A 20103-nucleotide genomic window follows, 5' to 3' on the forward strand; every position below is an offset into this window, starting at 1 on the left:
ACCAGTAGTAACGACAGACTAAGAGGAAATTAAAATTTTTCAAAATTTGGGACTGAACAGTTGTTTCCTTTTACTACTAAATTAACCAAAACTAAGACAAGAGCATCAATGACGCAGTATCTCAATACTGGAAGTTCTAATTTTGATTCCTAATTTCATATCTTTGTTCTGTCTCTACAATTATCAATATCAATCATGGATTCATGGTACAACAAAAAGAGAACTTGCATTTACGCTACTTTGCCACGAATAGTCTCTGCAGGTTACACTTCATCCTGCGAGTGTTGCCTTTAGCGCTAATTGCCTGTTTGTCGAGAGAACGGCGTTGCAAGGTAGAGTAATGTCATAGAAAATTTAAGAACTTGTTTTTTATGTGGTATCCTTCATCTTGGCTCAGTCTCTGTTGGACTTTTTGGTCATATAGTTTGACATCAATGACAACGGCCAAAGAAGAGGCGAACAACTCGACCATATTCTTGATGCCCGCCTTGAGAAAGCTAGGCCTATCGACCTACTGTATGTTACTGTAGACTGTAGTGGTGACTACCAACAAAACTGTGTCCACTTCCAAGTATGAAAACAACCCACGTTTTTCCATCTCAATATTTCTGACAGGAAGATTTCATGGATTTATGACTTGGAAAAAATAATGTACAGTACAAGTAGATTACAAGTTTTTAATTGAAAGTGATGGGTGGCCTCCTCCTCCCCTAATAGCCACCCCAGTTCCTCTCCATTTTAGCATTTTCTTTTAATTCTTTGTATATTTGATGTCAAACATCACAGGTTCAAAAGAAAGCTAAACATACTTCTTATAACCTTATAGTTATACATCTTATATCCTTATAAATAAAACATAACCTTATACAATTTTTATAGTCTTATAAAAGTTTTGATGCTATGGCCGGCTCCTCTTTTATACATACTCCAGTGAAAATAAAATGTGATAGATTATTATTTTTGTTTTTAATTCTTTTTTTATTGGGGGGGGAGGGGGATTATAGAAATATACCAAACAAGCTGTTAATTCATAATGATGCTTCATTCTAGAAATGCACAATATACACTCTATTCCAAATGAATAGTTGTTGTATTATCCCATTAACATTATGTTAAAATTATGGAGTCACAGTTAATATGTAAGTTGGAAACTAAACTTAATTAAAACACACTGTAAGGCAATCAAACAAACTTACCCTGGCCCAAAAGCTGCCTGAACACCAGTACAATGCTAATGTGGCTATTACTAAATGAAGGCCTAATATAGGATGCACTAGGCCTAAGTAGTAGGGTTGGGCGATATTTGCTTTTTAACGTCACGATAAATAGTTCAAAAATTATCGCGATATTTCGATAATTACGATAATTTTTCCTTGTTGTTTTTAGTGTGTTCACAAACACACTAAAAACAACTGTCGATTTACCACCGGTGTTTTCGCGCAGCGAACACACCAACCCCTGTTGCGTGCGAGCATAATGGCGTGGGGTCAAGGGGCCCGCCTTAGGGCCCCAGTGGGGTTAAGGGATGGAACTCCTTGTGTGGGGTCCAGGGGCGAAGGCCCCGGAAAATTTTAGTATTTTTGCGTGTCTGGCGATAACAAACGCGCAGTTGAGGATTCAAAATACTAACAACTTTTTGAATATAAATTGTCACGAAACTGATGAAAATTTGAAAATGACAAGTTAGAGTAGCTATATTATGTGATAAAATGAAAAGAGATTTAATCTGTCTTACAATCTTTAAAAAGTTTAACTTACAAAACTGACGATATTATGAAAGAAACTATGTTCGACAAAGCCCCGTTTCTAGACTGCCTAACAATGAACAGCGTGCACTATACGTACATCAGTTTACTAAGTTAACTGCAGTGTTTACCCCTACTTAAATATCACGGTAGGCTACTGTACATGTGCTGCGGATTTTCCCAGGTAAATTGCCAAACAACCCCCCTAACACCTGTTTGTTAACATTTTTGGCACGTTTCCAAAAAACTTTTTATGGAGTAAACTATTTTGACTCCCCTCTAGAATTAATTAGGTCAGTCAGTAAAGGATCTGTAAAGTTATGCGAAATATTATTTTAGACGTTTAAGAAAATTTATATCCCCGTAACATTAAGGTAGGTAAAACCATGGAGGTAAAAACACACCTCAAGCCAACCGACTCATCCGCATGAACAAAACAATATGTTCCCCATGATACACGAGGCACAGTCTATACCATACAGACAGCACGATATCAATGCCCCAGTAGCTACAGTATGGCCATCTTTATGAAAGTATATCTTGCAATCCCATGTTTTAGGCCATTTGGCATGATTAAGTAAATGCTAAATATTGTTTCCATGTCCTTGTAGAAAACGTCAACTTCGCAAAATACAATTAGTTGTGTTTTTGTTGTTACGTGAGATTCGTAACCAACGAAGTGGTTAGGTTATGTACTATACTCCTAACTATGGTAGGATATTTATTTTTCCTTTTTTTGTGGAAATTCTAGAAAATACTTTCTCTTTCCCCCGCTTAACAGCAGATGTGGTCGTATGGTTTATTCATAAATGGGTGTACTAGAGCCTTGTTTACATGACATTTGTTGCATTTAGCACGATATGCCAGTTTCGCGTGAATTTTTCGAAAGTATTTTGCTCGATCTTTCGTAAAATTTGAAAGGTGTACCAACTTAATGTTCGTGCACATTTGGTAATTTCTCTACTGATTTTCGAGGTTTTTTTCTCTATACAGTTAATGTTGTAAAGGACGGGTTTTTTACGAAGATCAAAAGTCAGTAAATGAAGTTGATAAACTTTATTTTGTTTCAACTTTCTTAACCATGGAATGCTAGAATAAACATTTACACATAAAACGGTGAAAGGATAATCGCATTTTTATCCACACTTATTTCAAATTTCTTTCACAAGAAATTATCGTCATTTGTTCAATCCTCAAAAAATATCGTCTTGAAAAAAAATTATCGCGATAATAATAATTTTCGATATATTGCCCAACCCTACTAAGTAGCCTTCAGCAGTACAACAATGTGTAGGCCTATAAGTAATTATACAAAAATACCTGATGGGCAATCAAGGGCAATCAAACAAACTTATCATGATCCTTGCTCTGAAAAGCTACCTGAACACCAGTACAATCCTTAAATGGATATTACTAAAACCATGGAGCTATAAACAGACGAAGGCCTAATATAAATTAAATGCACTACGCAGCATTTAGCAGTACAACAATGTGTATATGGAATTAGTGTGCAATACACTACTAGTACCAGCCGCGTACCTAACAACAGTACAGAAAATTGGTCGCGAGGGTAGCCATTTTCGTATATCTAACATGTAGCTGCCATGAGTCATAGCCAATCTGCTACAACCCAGACTTGGAGGCGGGGCTTAATCATAAAAAACAGGGAAACGTGGGCAAAAGTTCCCTACAAACAAGTTTTGGAGCGTGTGCAAAAAAGGCTTGCGACAACTGTGTTTCAGCCCGATTTGGCCCAATTTGGACATAAATCGGTGAAAAAGTCATAGAATGAGATACAATTCTGGAATAAAAAATAGTAACATTTGTTGGCCTATATGATACATGCTTGCTCTGGAAATTCCAGAGAAAAAGAACTTTGTATGAAGACGCTGAAAATTTTTTAAGAGAAGAGAGAGTCCCATTTATTGTTACAATATCTCTATACATGTAATGTATTGAGATAAAAAGCAAAGGATGTTTTAATAACTACTCACAAGATATATCTGCATGTCCACTCTCTGGAAATGAGCCAAGGCTTCGTTGAATGAGATTAACGGGGTGGCAATGATTTGGGAATGTTTACCTGTGTATCAAACAGAGATGAGAAAATATGATATTGGTTTTATACAAGAGAACATTTGGGTGCAGTATATTAAACAGTTGTCACTGTAGAATGTGCAATCTCAGACGATACTCGGTCGCACGAACGTTTGGCACACAAACACAACTATCCAAGGAGAAATACTTCAACTCAATTCATTTGCATGTTCATATATCAACACTATTTGGAAGGAGCTTGGCTGTGGAGGCAGCAGGGGTCGGGGTGGGGGGGGAAGGGAGTACAGTTTTATAAATAATCACTTTCATTTCAACTTTCTTGATTCTGTAACAAGTTCTTGCACAAGACCTAAATGGTCAAAAAATATGACTTATGATATGATTAATTAACCCAAGTGCATACCCCTTCACTAAAGCTCAGAGTTAGGTAAGGTGATACAGATGCGAACATATATATCAGTCTGACATCAGGGCATGTAAATAGGAAAATACAGTACTGGGAAAATTTGCTCTTAAAGGGATATTCCAACAACAAAAATAAAACACCAACTTTGAAGAATTACATCTTTTATCATACAAAATGCTATAAGGACATGGTTTGCACCTTAAGATGCAGAAAATTTCCAGCATTTTTATTCTTCTGCCACGGGAATATCTCGTTTCTTTCATAGCATCTTTGATTGTGTCTCATTGGGTGATTTACTCAAGGTCATTTCTGATTCCACATAAGAAAAAATATTAGAAGAAAACGTTTGGATTTATTTCACGATTTACTCGTGAACCTCCTATCAATGGAGATCATGTCAAAGTATGGGCAAGGGTTCTAAGAAGTTCAACTACTGAAGTTCTACTTCTGGCATGCAAACATAAAATCACAATGTGGCTCAATTTCTATCATCTTCTGCATTTTTTTATTTAGGAAATGATAAAGACAACATCTCCAAAAAACCTCTTGTTCACAAAAAAAAAAGGAAAGAAAGAAGGTTGTTCTGGATAGCAGCTTTAATTACCCAATAAGGAACGTATGTATGTACTGTACTAGGATAATAATGTGCAAAACTAGTAGAATTTCAGAGAGGTATTTGCAGAAAAACAAACACAACAACAATGGTGTGACACAAAGCACAGCAAGACAATTGAATGGCAAGATTGCAGAGAAATTGGTGAGAGGTATGATTGATATCTGCACAATGAAAAACAAACCAGAAGATAAAAACTGAGCAAAAGAGGGTCATTACATGTGTTTGAGAACCAGGAGCAGGACAGGGCACATCTGTTGTGAAGGCAGTGACACCAAAATGCAAAGTACTGCTTCAAAAGTATTTTCCAACAAAAACAATATTGGGCTATGATTTTATGTTATTCTTAGCAAGGGAAAAAATAGCTTAAAGTGCAAATTTTTAGAAAAATTTATATTTCCCCTTTTCATAATAAATCTTGACAGAATAATATGCTTGATCACTTTTATGATATCACTGCAATGTCTCAGGCACGATGCTCCTCCATACAGTGAGCAGCATCTGCTTGAATCTGTGACATTAACATCTGAGATATGACAACAGTTTTATTTTGAAAAGGACATTTTGGATAATTTTCACTTCAGTGATATGACAGCAAAGTCACAGTCACGATACTCCTCCATACAGTGAGTAGCATCTGCTTGAATCTGTGACATTGACATCTGAGATATGACAACAGTTTTATCTCAAAAAGGACATTTTGGTTAATTTTCACTTTTATGATATCACTGCAATGTCTCTGTCACAATGCTCCTCCATACAGTGAGCAGCATCTGCTGGATTCTGTGACATTAATATCTGAGATTTGACGACAGTTTTATCTCAAAAAGGACATTTTGGTTAATTTTTTGGCTGAGAAGCTGATACAATATAGTTAAATATTTTCAGTGAGTGGCATCACACACTTTGAGGACATCCTGATCACTTTTGTTGGACACATCTTGATCTTCTAACACTACAGAACATACATTAATGACTTGGACAGTAGTTAAAGGTGAAAACAATGATGGGTGGTGTTGTACAATACCTGGAGTTGACACTAATCCTTCTTTTGAAAGTTAAAGATAGAAAACGAAAAATTGTAATAAATAAAAATTAAAATCCAGGTGAAAAAGAATTGGTTTGTACGTGATAAACAAAACATATGTGTGCTAAATTTCAGTCTTTGGAGATCAAAAGAAACAGATGAAATTTTCCCAAGATGTTAAGTAAATTCACTTTGTATCTAAATATATAGATATTTTTGGGGCTTTGTCTGAGACACTAACATAAGCAACTAGCATGTATTGCAAACTAGGCCAAGGTTCTGTTTGGTTAGAGGGAATACTTTAGGTTTAAAATTCATTAGCCAAGATAATAATGTTGATGCCTATCACCTATGGGTATTTTATGGGTTTAATATTGTGTTTCTTTGATCATTCAGAAAAAAAATACTCAATGATATTTAAATCCTTAAACCAGTATTTTCCATGACGGACAAAAGAAGTTTTGGAATTGATTCATAACCTCAAAGGATCCTGCAACAAGTGCTGCAACAATAATCTTTTGTGAAATCGGTATTGGCCCCATATTTTCAATATCAGCAGCATTTCGGTTTCAGTAAAATTTAGCCTCATTGCCGATAATGGCAAACCGATATTGAAAAGTTTTCCAAAGCAAAGCCCACTTCTTGTTACTTGCAATGTTATATTTATCTGTCCTAAAAAACCCATTTCTTTAGCCTCAGTTTCGATTTCAGGTAATAGCCAGTGGTCAATTTGCCGATCAGAATGGTCAAAGAAACAAGACTCAAGTTCTGAAAAGTATTTACTGATGACAATCTGCAAACAGACCAGTCAGGCTTACATTACATACATAGCAGCCTTTGTCATGCATATGTAAATTTCACCAGTCTGGCTGCTGTATTTACAAGTGAATACAACATCATTAAAATTGAACATACCCACTGACACCTGTGTTGCCCATGCAAATATTCTTGGCAAGAATCCAAGAAACTTGTTGCACAATCAGAGTTGTAAACATTGCATATTCAGACATACGTACAATGCACAGTGGTCAAACACAATGTAAGAAGTAACTTATGCGACATTGGAAAACATTTGATAAAACTATGTGTATAACTACAGGTAGTAGCCTATCACACTAAACTTACACAGAGCTTCGGAGACTCCGCTGAGGAATAAAAATTATAACACGTGGAAACCCCCCACTGGTGGGAATATGATCGTTCATTTAAAAAAAAAGATAGGACTAGTGTTATAGAATATGCCAATATTTCTCTTACTAATTTACTAACAGGATTCCGCAAATGAGAGTTACATAGGTGATTACTGTTTGTGAGTTGTGCAAAATGATCATGATTTATGATAGCCAACTATCATTCTTAATGGATTAATGCATGACTTAAAGTACGATTTGACCTTCATTTCTTGCTGTTTAAAGATATCGGGATAAGAATATTGGACATCGGCCAAAACCGATATTGGCACAACACTACCTGCAATAGCATGGAGAGGTCAAAATTTCTAACAACCACCTCCACAAGTTTAAGTTTGGGGCACAATTTCTATTATATAAATATGCCCAGTTATCAACATTCCCAAGCAGTGTAGGTAAATACTGATGAATGGGCACAATAGCATTTCTGCATAGCAGTAACCATGGCAACTCATAAAAAAATAATTTGAGAATGATTGTCTGTGATGTAAAGAAAAGACTTTGGATTCAAACAATGATATTGTGTTTGGAGGAGTTGCAATGTTTTCAACATTCTTACAAATGGGAAAATAATCATGACAGTTAAGTCTTTAGCAGCGGTCTGCAACCTTGTAAGGAATGACACAATTAAAGTTTTTGGCATTTCTGGCGCAACCCATTAATCGTCGAAAAAGGAATATAGACGAAATGCTGCAGGCTGTTGCTAAGCGTATTATTACGGTACCCCCACAGTATCCATGGGTAATTGTGTAACCGTATATGACAATGTTCAAACCGCCTCCATAGGAGGTTATATAATACCTGGCTGGATGGTTTCAACAGCATCCCATTCGGCTTTAGCTTTACTGAGTTTATCGTGAGGATCGAGTAAGTGGTTGCCATCTTCGACAGTTCCCTCCTTGTCAACCTCGGTCGTACCCTCTTCTTGGATAGCTTCGCAAGAGGGAGGGGGATCGTTGCTGGTAACCGTGACGGTCTCGGAAACTTTGGAATACGAGGACGACTCCTTGTGGGAATGATTCTACAGGTGGGAGAAATTTAGAGAGGTTAAAAATGAAAGAGAACAAAACCATTTTTACAGTTGATATGAACTTTTCTTTTTCCATAGCAAAAAAAAAAAGCACTTATACTCAGTTTATAAATCAAAACTTCTGTGAAATGCATTTTAACTTCAAATTTATTACATAGCTTAGACTTCCAAACAATCAAAATATCACCTGGTATGGACATCGTCTTGTTTCTAATACAACCTTTTAAAGGGGCAAGAAACATTTCTAACAGATATTCTTTTCAAAATTGTCGAGCACTTTATGGAAAATTTTCAAATGAACAAACACTGGGATATGAAGTTTCATGTGCTTGTACTTTACTTATAACTATTTTATCAATACCAATTTGAAGATGTTTGTTTTGAAGAAAATATAACAAAAAAGTCAACATTTTAAAGTTTAAGTCAACATTTTAAAGTTTAAACATAGTTTTTTTTTAAATGACAGCGACCTTTGCAATGGAAAAATCCACACAATTTCAAAGTAAAACTTTAACAGTTTTGACTCTCAACCGTTGATACGTTGCTCACCTTCACAATCACATGAGTACTATCAGATAATACACTCTCTTCCGTTTCTTCTTTGGTCTTCTTGAACTCCACCTTAGATTCGCTATGAGTCTGTGATGAATTCTGCTCCACTGACGACATCTTAAAGAGGTCAATCTGAAAAAACAGGTAAAGAGACAAATAAATATATCATCTTCATATTATCAACAACAACAACAAAAACCTTAAAGATGTCAATTCAACAGAAAAGTAACAATTTTATTTAAAAGTCATTTCAACTTTATTCTCAAAAACAAAAAACAAACAAAAACACCCACACAGTAAGGATGTCAATTTAACAGAAAGGCAATCTGCCATTAAAGAGGACATTATTACAGTATGCATGATCATTGTCATGTACAAATCTAATAACAACAGCAAATTTGTTTTAAAATTAGATAAAATCAGCTGTGAAAACAACAGGAATGAGTCAACATGAGAATCTTACTACAGAGCTGTTATGATTTAAGTGAAGTGTATAGGAGATTAAAACTCAAAAGTATATATATTTTTGTGATTAAATAATTATTTTTCACAGTATCGTCATATAGAGATAAACACATCAGACCCCAGCAGAATTGTCACTGTCAGCCCTTCATGGTGGCATCCTCCTATATTTATACTCCTCATCTTATTAACAGTAGTGGCTTCATGTATAGTATACTGTGAAGCAGGTTGTCCATTAATCTGTTACTGTTTAATATACCAGCCTATTACATCGTTAAGTCAAGATTTCCACTAGTTCTTAATATAATACAGTAGTTATAACTTGAGCATGGTCAACTCATTCAAATGAACATCTCTCTGTTAAACATCACCCACTGACTAACAAGTATAGAAAGGAAAGAGCAGATAAGACTTTTTCATCCACACCCTCCCCTCCCCCTCCACCTCCCCCCACACCACATCACTTCTCCCTCTTTATCCTAAACATACTGTTGGGTTACAATAATGTCCTTAATCTTGTACAGTAATTCCAGAAGGCATTTTGTTGGCTGAATGCAGCAAACCCAGTGTCCAGCCAGATTTTTTTAAATGCCATTTCGGGTGCACCTCTATCATATCGTCCATTGCTCATCCACATCTCAGACTGCACAGTATATATAGTGGTAAGTGATGTGTCACCTTACCATCAGAATGTGGTTAAAATGTTTATAGCTCCCATAGTGCAATTTGTGTGCTAGGCTTGAAAACGTAAAACAAACATGGAGGTTATTGCACACTCACACATTACATGTGACAAGCTATATGATCTAACACTGGCATAGATCTTACCTTTTCATATTTCTCTGTCGATACTTTGTAATTCACAGAAGTGAAGGATTCTTTCTTGACACTCTCTTCCTCATAGCTTTCTGCGATGGAATCCTTAAAATCATCATCGTCGACTTCGTTTTCCTCTCTCGTTGTTTGCTCTTCGTTCAGAGTGTCACCGCCATCCATTATGCTACCAGTGAATAATTACAATATTTGTTTTAATACCAAGAATCTGATCCAGCAACACAGGGAAACAGACAAGAAACGACAAAGCAGTACAGGTCACTGACATCATTTGGCCAAATCCAAAGTCAAAAGTCTTTCCTTTGCCTTTTACAATTTAAGTCACATTAATATGATGTAAACTGTTTGCTTTGCCATTTGCAAAAGTAACATAAATATGATCTATATAAATTGTTACCACTTTTCTGAATCCAATTTTGATCCTCAAGTCTGAACAAAACAAGCTAAAACTTTACACAGGCACTGAGGTACTTTCACAAATCATTTCACCCATATACAGTATAAGCAGTAGAGGCCTGCTGGATTTCGGCTTGTTATGTGACTAGTGTAGGCCTAGCATTAGCCTACTTAGTAACAACAACTCATTGGGGCTAATTGAGGCCATTAGCATTAACAATTCCTACAGACGACAGCTTTCACTGACCTTCTACATGGGACTTACCACAAAAAGCCATACTTAATTGTTTTGATTATTATATGGAAATCCTTAGGCAACTGTAAGTTTCCACTATGACAAACTTCAGAGTGTTATTACCATGGAACCATTTAATACACATGAAACTTGATTACATATGCACTTTAGTACCCTATGTACCCCATAATACAATACTGTACAGTATACCACAGGACACGACACTACACTACAGTACACAGTAGCTTTGATCAATTTTGAGATACCATTGGTACATAACTTCCTTCGAGAAATTCTCGCTTACAGAGGAATTTAGGAGAAACCTCTGCTGAATTTTACTCCTTTTAGTCACAGAGCCTGTACTGTGAGGCCCATGGCACTCCCAAAGGAAAAATCACACAAAACAACAGACCTAACTTTAATAGTCTAAATATGTCTCATGATGTACCATTTGAGATCTTAGTTGTAAGAAAAACTTCAGGGGGAAGACCACGTACATAGGAGACAGCTTCAATGATCCCACAGCAATATCCCCTCCTTTATGAAATACTTGGTTCACATTTGGAACTCCCATGAAGATTCATGGCACTGCCTACATCAGTCAGGAGAATTTTGGAGTCATGATTATTTACTAGCATAATCCTTCAATTAAGGCTACTTGTATAGACAGGTCCATATTTATGCCTTTTGCATCATTAAACCATTAGAACTTAAAGATTATTGGGGGGTTGGATCAGCTACAATGACCCGAGCAGCCTCCCCCTCCCCCCCTACCCTCCTTTATTGAATCCTTCATTTGCCTCTGGCCTTTTCATAAAGTCCTATGCATGACACATTTGCCCTTTCTCTTATTCTTCGTGTGTTTAACTTAAATAAGTGTAACATTGGTTAAAATTGTTACTATTCCCGCCCAAGAAACAGCATTCCTTTACCATGACATGAGACAATCTTTACTGGTTGTGCCGTAAATTAGACTAGCCTAACTTAGGCTATGTCTAGGCTAACAAGTAACATTGCAAAGTAGGCTAGGCCTAGAAATTCAGTTAATGTTAGGCTACGGAACATTGCAATGAGATTCTGAGAGAAAATTACAAACCGATGTTAAGTAATATAATGTAAACGCTTCTAAACATTCATTCTCTGACCTGAGGCTAAGCTGTGCTGTTTATCTAGTAGGTCTAGAAATGTTCCTACTATGTTTGGCGGCTAGTCTAGTGTAGGGCTTGACTAGGCCTAGCCTATGTACTTAGGCCTAGTATCAGTATCACTGAGCAGTAGCAGTAACACTACTTCAAAGGACCCAGCCTAGGAAAGCATAAGTTACTTGTTAATGTCAATCATGCGATAAACATTATTTAGTTAGTTAGTTAGTTTGAATAGAACCTGTTGTAGCAGTAACGCAACAGTAGATTTTTCGGGTAATGGGGTATGGTGACAGTGACAAAAGGCCAGCCTATGTCAGGTTTTCAGCGCCGACGGCTGATGGCTGGAAGAATGTTTATTTTGATTAATAAGCAGACTGTCGGAAGCTAGCAACCAATGACAGCTAACTCTAAAAAAACTAACAATGGTCAGACATCGAAAATAACGCTATGACACATCAAGAGTGGAAGTCCCACTACATTTATCTTTTTGGAAAATACTAAGTTGATTCTATATACAAAAGACAATTATTCGCCTCACAATCCTTAGGTTCCATGATCAAAGTTCTCTTGACCTATTCAAAAATCGCTGCAGTGCAGTGGTGATGTGCGGAGTCTTCCATGGATTTGTATTTCTGGTTTGTGCACTTGGGAAAAGGGGTTTGTTTCTGTCCTTCACTTGGTTTCGAAACAAACTTTGTTCGAATGGGATGCCTTTGTCTACCTCAGTATTTGAGAAAGTCACGGTGTACAGATGCTGTGGCATACACTCTCGTCCGTCGGATGGGTACGTTAAATGGCGGTCCCGGGAGCAGGAATATAATGGGAGCGAATTCACACCCCTGCCTCGTTATCCTTTGAACACTCATCGAAAAGAAAAAGCTTGAAATAAGGGACAAACTAAAGCGAATGACAGCGAATGACCGAATGACAATTGACTTTGTACAGGGTTAATTATCATTCGCGAATGACAGCGAATGACAACGAATGACAGCGAATGAGAGCGAATGAGAGCGAATGACAACGAATGACAACGAAGGACGGTGATGAGAAGAGATAGATTGATTTATAATTAACGGAGTGGAGTAAATGCGGTTATTGGTTTTCTGCGCAAAAATGATTTGAGGAAAATCGCATGTTACGTGGTTGCAGAGTTTTGGTGTAATTTACGGATAGAAACCACAGGGAAAGTTTTTGTGTGAGAATGCGCTTGAGTGCTGTGCTTTTACATTTACCTCTGTAGATTTATATAGAAAGATAACTGGAGTAATTGTTAGGTGCTGGCTTATTGGTATGTTTGAAACTGATATATCCACGATTAATTTGGGTTGAAAATGCTATGATATCGTACTATTAAAGTATAAAAATTGTAGCCGTTTCAAGATTATAGTATTGTTAGTTTCTAACAATTAATATCGGAAAAATGACGTTAAATTTACTTTTTAAAATCAGACTTACAATTTCGCTTACTATAAGGTGCGTTTGTATCTTGTCCGTACTTTACTAGATCTGTAAGCCACGCACTTCGCGTCCACTCGGTTTGCGTAGCTTTAATATACCCACGAAGTCTGAACTGTGATATCCGGTTGTAGCAAATGTCTGTGCTGTCATTCGTTTTAGTCAACGCATTTTTTTAGTGTGTACAACACATTGTCATTCGTTATGTGTAACGCAATTGTCATTCGTTTTAGTAACACCCTGAAATAAGCCGGTGTTAATCCACGGATCTAACACGGATGATAGGGTCTCAATTAGCTACTGTAAGACTTCCTGATCCTTGAGTTACTAAACTAACTAAACTTCAATAAAAATAAACTTAACAAAACTGTTAGCAAACTAAGTAAGAGGGCCGGACGTTTCGATCATCATAGCGGCAGGATCTTCTTCAGTAACAGTAACAGAAGGGACAAATACATGTCCACACAGAATACAGACTAAACTAAACTGTTTCGAAACAGATCTGCTCAGTATAGATCGATTGATCAGGTTGGTCGTTCGCTTCCGGACGTTCGTTATTCCTAGCGTATTCTGATTGGAAATATGGGTAAAATGTTTTATGGTCAAATTTTATCAAAGGTAACTTTCATTACCGAAAATGAACATACAGTAGATAAAAATGGAGGGTCTCGTCTTTGATACCGTATCCCGGTCCCTCAAATCCTTCCATAACTCGAATCATTTGATATTGCAAACTTGATTGTTCAGCCTCTGTAGAAGCTAAGATCCTGCTAGGATCAAAACGTCAGGCCCACTTACGTTAACACAAAACATTAGGTTTTTCTCTTTTTTTGCAGGAATTTGGGATGTTTTCGAATTTGAAAATCGGTAAAATGTTTATGGTAACTTTTGCAAGGTCAAGAAATGAGCTTTGTTACCGAACGTGGACCTGTACCACGGCGTAAAATGAGAGGGTCTTGTCTATTATCTAGTATTATTCCGGCCCCTCAAATCCGCCTTGCATAACTCGAATAATTAAATAATCAAAATTGCATATTTTTGAGGATATTTTGCTCGAATTGGTGAATTTGAACTATCGGTAAAAATTATTATGGTCATTTTTGGCCAAAAATGTAAAGTTTTGCTACCGATAGTGGAGCTATACCAAGTGAACGAGGAGGGTCTCTTCTCTTTCCTTTAGCAGGGGCGTATCCAGGGGGGGCGCAACAGGCGCGCGCCCCCCCTATTGGCCGTCACCAAAAAAAAAAAAAGTTTAGCAAAAAAAAAAAAAAAAAAAAAATTGATGACGACCTTTATGTGAGATGTCGGTGATCGCTCAACCCCCCCCCCCCTCCCGTATGCTTTATTTTTTGTTTGCCAAAAAAAGGTTCTGGCGAAGTTCGACGGCATAATAGTTTTAGAAACATAGATGGTAATTGTGTTTGTATTATCACTATAAACACTAAATGACATGCCAGCCATACTAAATTGTGCATTTTGTGTCCATATTTACTGGAAATGTTGCTTATTATTAAGGTCGAAAAATGGATCACATATGGCCATGGGCGGCGATCCTGGGTGGAGGGGGGATATATCCCCCCATGAAAATGGGTGGAGGGGATGTAATGCACCATATCCCCCCCCCCACCAAATGCCAGGGATAAGAATATTTTCATGCCTACATTTATGCATCTTCGTTAATGTACGGCTCTTTTTTAGCTTCATTTCTCGCCTACCATAAACGCAGTGCGATCTTTTCAAATAAAGCGTCTTTATAAAGCAAAAATAGTTGACTGTAGGCTTCATTGGCCCTATAACAACAAAATGTATTATTGCGCCCACGGTATTGATATAGTACATATATGCACCCTCATAGTATTCATATAGGCCCTATAGTAGGCCTACACACGTACATGTTCCCTCGAACAGCTGAGAATCTCATGTAACCAGGGTAATGCTTAATACACGTTTCACCTGGATGCCCTAGCAATCGGTACCTAGGAATGTAACTATGTGTAATTGTGTATTGCATGTGTATAGGCCTATAATAGCCTGCATGAGGCCATTTTCTTCATCGAATAATATAACAGAGCTCTCGAACATTCTAACGTTGCGCCTGAAACAAGATTGACAGGGGCAATTTTCCCAAAATAACACCCGAAATTTAAAAAAAAAGTATTTTGGATCCTGATTATGAGATATTTCGGACATGACATCCCTATTTTAAAGTTGGGTATATGCCGCTTGGAAACCTCGGGAAGTGCCGTTTCCGGCCATCTAGAGGGTTTGTTAACCCCAAAATTTTCTTGTACGCTTCGCGCCAACTCATGGTGGCGCTACGCTTAGATAGTCAACAAGGTCATATCCCCCCCCCCCCCACTCGGAAGTACGGATCGCCGCCCATGCATATGACACCATTTTGCATTACAGCCCTTCTTTGAAAGCAAAAATTGTACACCCCTCCCCTTAGACCCATCCCCCAGGACGGCGATCATTCATGCCTGGCGCCCCCCTATTGAAAAATCCTGGATACGCCCCTGTTTAGTTCCAGCCTCCTAAGATCAATATATAACTTTTGGGGAAATATGCATATTTTTTAGGCTGTTTTGCTCGAATTTAGGATGTTTTCGAATTTGATATACCGGTAAAATGTTTATGGTTCCTTTTTTGCTCAAGAAATTACGCTAAGTTTGTTACAAATCACTCCATAACTCGAATTATTTAATTTTGAGTGAAAAAAAATCAACAACTGCTTGCATACGGATAAGTTGCCCTTTCACTCGTTACTGCGGCCGCTGTTGTGGACACCGTTTATTTGCTACATTATAGTGTGTATTGTCGTAGCTTTTATTCCTGCTGCTGTCCTCCGCTACTAATGGCTGCTAGCTTCCGACTATGGAACGCCAAAAGGACAACAGGTGGCGCTACTACTCTAAACAGGAGGTGCTGCTACCCTAAACAGGAGGTGCTACTACCCTAAACAGGGGTGCTACTACTCTTTTTAGGAGGTGCTACTACTCTAAACAGGAGGTACTACTACTCTAAACAGGAGGTGCGCAGCTACTACTCCTAAGTGACGATGCTGTAAAAAGGTGGCGCTACTACTCTAAATAGGCGGTGCCACTACTACTAAGACAGGCGGCGATGCTACTGTAAATTAGTGGCGCTACTGCCCTAAACGGAAGGTGCTATACTACTCCAAAGTGGAGTCGCTAATACTCTAAACATGAGTCGATCCTACTCTGTAACTATGTCTTTGGTGATACGTGCTCTTGCCGTTTGGCCGCATTAAGAGATAGACTACATGAACTAAAAGCACTATAGAATAGCACCAAAGTCTGATGGTAAAATCGTTGCTAACATATTTCTTCAGTGTTGCCAAAATGTTGTAAATTAATTATAATCTGCCTTACGGCCATTAATGTATGTGATTTTCAGCAACCAGCCTGTTGGCGGTGACCTTCTGCTGAGATCACTCAATTAACCACCTTTTCCTATCAAAGAAGATCTACATATGAAGTACATTAGTAGTAGTCGTAGTAGTAGTAGTAATAGAAGTAGTCGTAGTAGTAGTAGTAATAGTAGTAGTAATAGTAGTAGTAGTAGCAGTAGCAGTAGTAGTAGTAGCAGTAGTAGTAGCAGTAGTAGTAGCAGTAGTAGTAGTAGCAGTAATAGTAGTAGCAGTAGTAGTAGTAGTAGTAGCAGTAGTAGCAGTAGTAGTAGTAGTAGTAGTAGTAGTAGTAGTAGTAGTAGCAGTAGTAGCAGTAGTAGCAGTAGTAGCAGTAGTAGCAGTAGTAGCAGTAGTAGCAGTAGTAGCAGTAGTAGTAGTAGTAGTAGTAGTAGTAGTAGTAGTAGTAGTAGTAGTAGTAGTAGTAGTAGTAGTAGTAGTAGTAGTAGTAGTAGTAGTAGTAGTAGTAGTAGTATTAGCATCAATGTATCATTGTTGGAAGTTGTAGAAGAGGAATGTTACTCTTTACGATCGGTCCAGTGATGTTTGTGGTTACTTGCCGTAGGGTCAGCTAACTACGCAGTCAAAGTCGGCGTTTGTGCGTGCACATGTGTTTGTTTTTTTGTCGATATTGCTCTTGTTTTGCTTTTGATTGTTTTTGTTTGTTGTTGTGTGCTTTTTTTCTGTAGGTTCAAAACATGCATTATGATTTGATTGTTTTATATATGCGTCATTGTGAATAACTGTAATATGTGATTGTAATTATTACGTATGTAGGTAAATCATAATAAAGCATATTACGAACCTACGTATAATACATGTTTTGAACACACGTGCGCTCGTACACACACATAATCATTTAACTGCATGCTAATAAAATCCGAGATTTAAATCGTTTTATCCAGTGAAGTAAATTTTCTTAAATAGTGATATTTCTTATTAAATTTTTAGGTTACTTTGGGTGAGGTTTTTTACTTTAATTTTGAAGTCATAACAGCTTTCGCCTCATCTCATCCTGTATCTCGCCGTTTGATCAAAACTACTGTCTACTGTGGTGTAATGTGGTGTCCTGTGGTAAACTGTACTGTACTGTACTGTACATGTATTGTGGGGTACACATGGAACTAAAGTGCGTATGTACTCAAGGTTCGTGTGTACTAAAGTTTTGTGTACTCACTCAAGGCGTTTGTACCGAAGCATGCAGGGGGCCATCAGGCCACCGGGTGCTGGGGGACGCCCTGTGTACCGAAGCATGGAGGGGGCCACCAGGCCACCGGGTGCTGGGGTACCGTACGCCCTGTGCACCGAAGCATGCAGGGGGCAACCAGGGTGCTGAGGTACACCCGGCGTACTGAAGCATGCAGGGGCAACCAGTCCGCAGGGTGCTGAGGTACACTCTGTGCAATGTGTACTCTACTGTGTACTGTGTACACTAGTTCTACACATGATCTTAGCCAGAGGACCGAGAAGCGATTGCTTTGGATTTTTAAGAAAAGTCAAACAGGAAAGAACCTGGGCACCAAACAAAATATCGACTGATCCGTTCTCAACCCCAGTCCCCTTGCGTCAAGACTGTCACTGTGTGATCATCGTCACGGGTGTATCTCGATTCCACCTATAAGGGGAACATGGTAATACTTTTATGAAGAGTCAACAGGAAAAGAACCTGCATGGGCACCAATTACCAAAGAACCGACTGATCCGCTCTCAACCCCAGTCCCCTTGGGTCAAGACTGTCACTGTGTGATCATCGTCACGGGTGTATCTCGATTCCACCTATAAGGGGAACATGGTAATACTTTTATGAAGAGTCAACAGGAAAAGAACCTGCATGGGCACCAATTACCAAAGAACCGACTGATCCGTCCCAACCCCAGTCCCCTTGTTTCAAGACTGTGACTATGTGATCATCATCAGGCCTGTGTGTATCACGAATGAGAACAGAAGGAGAACACGATGCTTCACATGATTCTTGCTAAGAACAGTCACCCAGTACTTTAATCCAGTCTTTATTGTCACGTAACAAGTTACAGTATATTGTACCACAAAAATAGCTTATTATAAGTAAAATCTAATTCCTCAAGATGGTTGTTTCAACTATTTGAGATGGTTTATAATTACATTTACGATGTTAGAATTGTTAAATAAAATACATTTAGAAATAACATATTATTCGGTATAAGATATGTTTAGCTCATTAAAAAACGATTGGTGTTCGTGATTGGTTCTTTTCTAAGTTTTTTTTTTTATAATAAACAGCTTAGAGTATACATTTGCTTAAAACAGTGGCTACTCGAACCCTGTTGACAGGCTCGCATATTCATTCTGATTAAATGGGCTGTAAATCGACTTCGAGAACTGACAGTTTGTTCATTATAATTACGACAATATATACTCAGAGGCAGGGGAGGCGATTTGTTTCAAATATGGGGGGGGGGGGGGAATTTGCTTTGGTGCAGGCGCGTAGCAACTTTCATCCCCCAAATTGTTTGCGCGCTTCGTGATATTTTGTGTTTATATATTTATATATAAATTATGTAATATACATACATATACATACATACATATATTTTCAATTCTTCATATATATATATATATTTTTATATATATATATATATATATATTTATACTCATGAGTAGAGGAAGTATGATGAAGAATGTTGGTCACGGAATTTTCGAAAATTCAGACACAGTTAATTTATTGGTGTACAAATATTAAAACCTCTTATAACGGCAACTATAAAACTTCGATATCATAAAAAAATATATATATGCCCGAGGGGCGGTCTCCCCCTTCGCCCCCGCCCTTGGATACGCGCCTGCGGACTGCGATTAGAAATCTTGTAGGAAACAGGCCAAATGGAAACCCAGTGAAACCATATCGATGTGGATCATATATGATTGTACGTACTTAAACTCATACACAAGAGATGTACAGACATTATGATAATAATCATGAGTGAAAACATGCTATACGGTCACATGTCACTGAAACGACCAAGAAGAGTCATTTGTCTGATGCAGCATGTGTTGGATAAAATTTTAGCCACCGCCAAATATGATTTGGTTAAATAATTTCACGCATTATTTTCTATTTATAGCCACACAAAAAACTATGCCACCAAATATTGGGGGAATATTAGATACTATATCCCTCACCTAAAATATTGGGGGACATGTCCTCCCCCGCCCCCCCCCCCCAATGATCGCGCCGCCCATGTTCAGAGGCGTATAGAGATTATTTCAGATTGTGAGCACTGTATAGTATTATATGAATGGGAGTGCGTGAAAGGGGTATAGCATTTTCAGACAGTGCTTGTCTTTCATAGCTATTTTGAAGCACACAAATAATTGCAGAAAATGGGATTACTCTGGCGTTTCATACGTGCCCCGGCTAAATATACTGCAAGCTTTTCTGTCATTTAAGTTGGCAGTCGTTTTGGAATCGCTAGGCTTCTTCCATCTGCTGAAAGCTTATGTATTGTGTTGCCCGTTTTAATGCATCGGGTGTCTGTTGAGCAAGGACAA

At 37.9% G+C, this 20103-nt stretch overlaps 1 protein-coding gene across 4 annotated transcripts in view; it reads right to left on the reverse strand.

Annotated features, from left to right (window-relative positions):
* LOC139968001 (ELMO domain-containing protein 3-like) overlaps positions 1 to 12251 on the reverse strand; it is a 29922-nt gene extending 17671 nt beyond the window's left edge. The window contains exons 1-6 of one of the 4 annotated variants that reach the window (XM_071972269.1): positions 12232 to 12251; positions 9912 to 10083; positions 8619 to 8753; positions 7841 to 8060; positions 5850 to 5870; positions 3740 to 3828 (exon numbers count right to left, since the gene is read on the reverse strand). In XM_071972269.1, coding sequence (XP_071828370.1) covers positions 3740 to 3828; positions 5850 to 5870; positions 7841 to 8060; positions 8619 to 8753; positions 9912 to 10079 — 633 coding nt within the window. In that variant the 5' untranslated portion in view covers positions 10080 to 10083; positions 12232 to 12251. Of the gene's footprint in view, positions 1 to 3739; positions 3829 to 5849; positions 5871 to 7840; positions 8061 to 8618; positions 8754 to 9911; positions 10084 to 11693; positions 11902 to 11931; positions 12090 to 12231 lie in introns of those variants that run through there. The other 3 variants (XM_071972267.1, XM_071972268.1, XM_071972270.1) reach the window with 3 other exon arrangements.
* Between the last annotated feature and the right edge of the window lie 7852 nt (positions 12252 to 20103).

Source organism: Apostichopus japonicus, chromosome 5 (genome assembly GCF_037975245.1).
Source record: "Apostichopus japonicus isolate 1M-3 chromosome 5, ASM3797524v1, whole genome shotgun sequence".
Lineage (NCBI taxonomy): Eukaryota > Metazoa > Echinodermata > Holothuroidea > Aspidochirotida > Stichopodidae > Apostichopus > Apostichopus japonicus.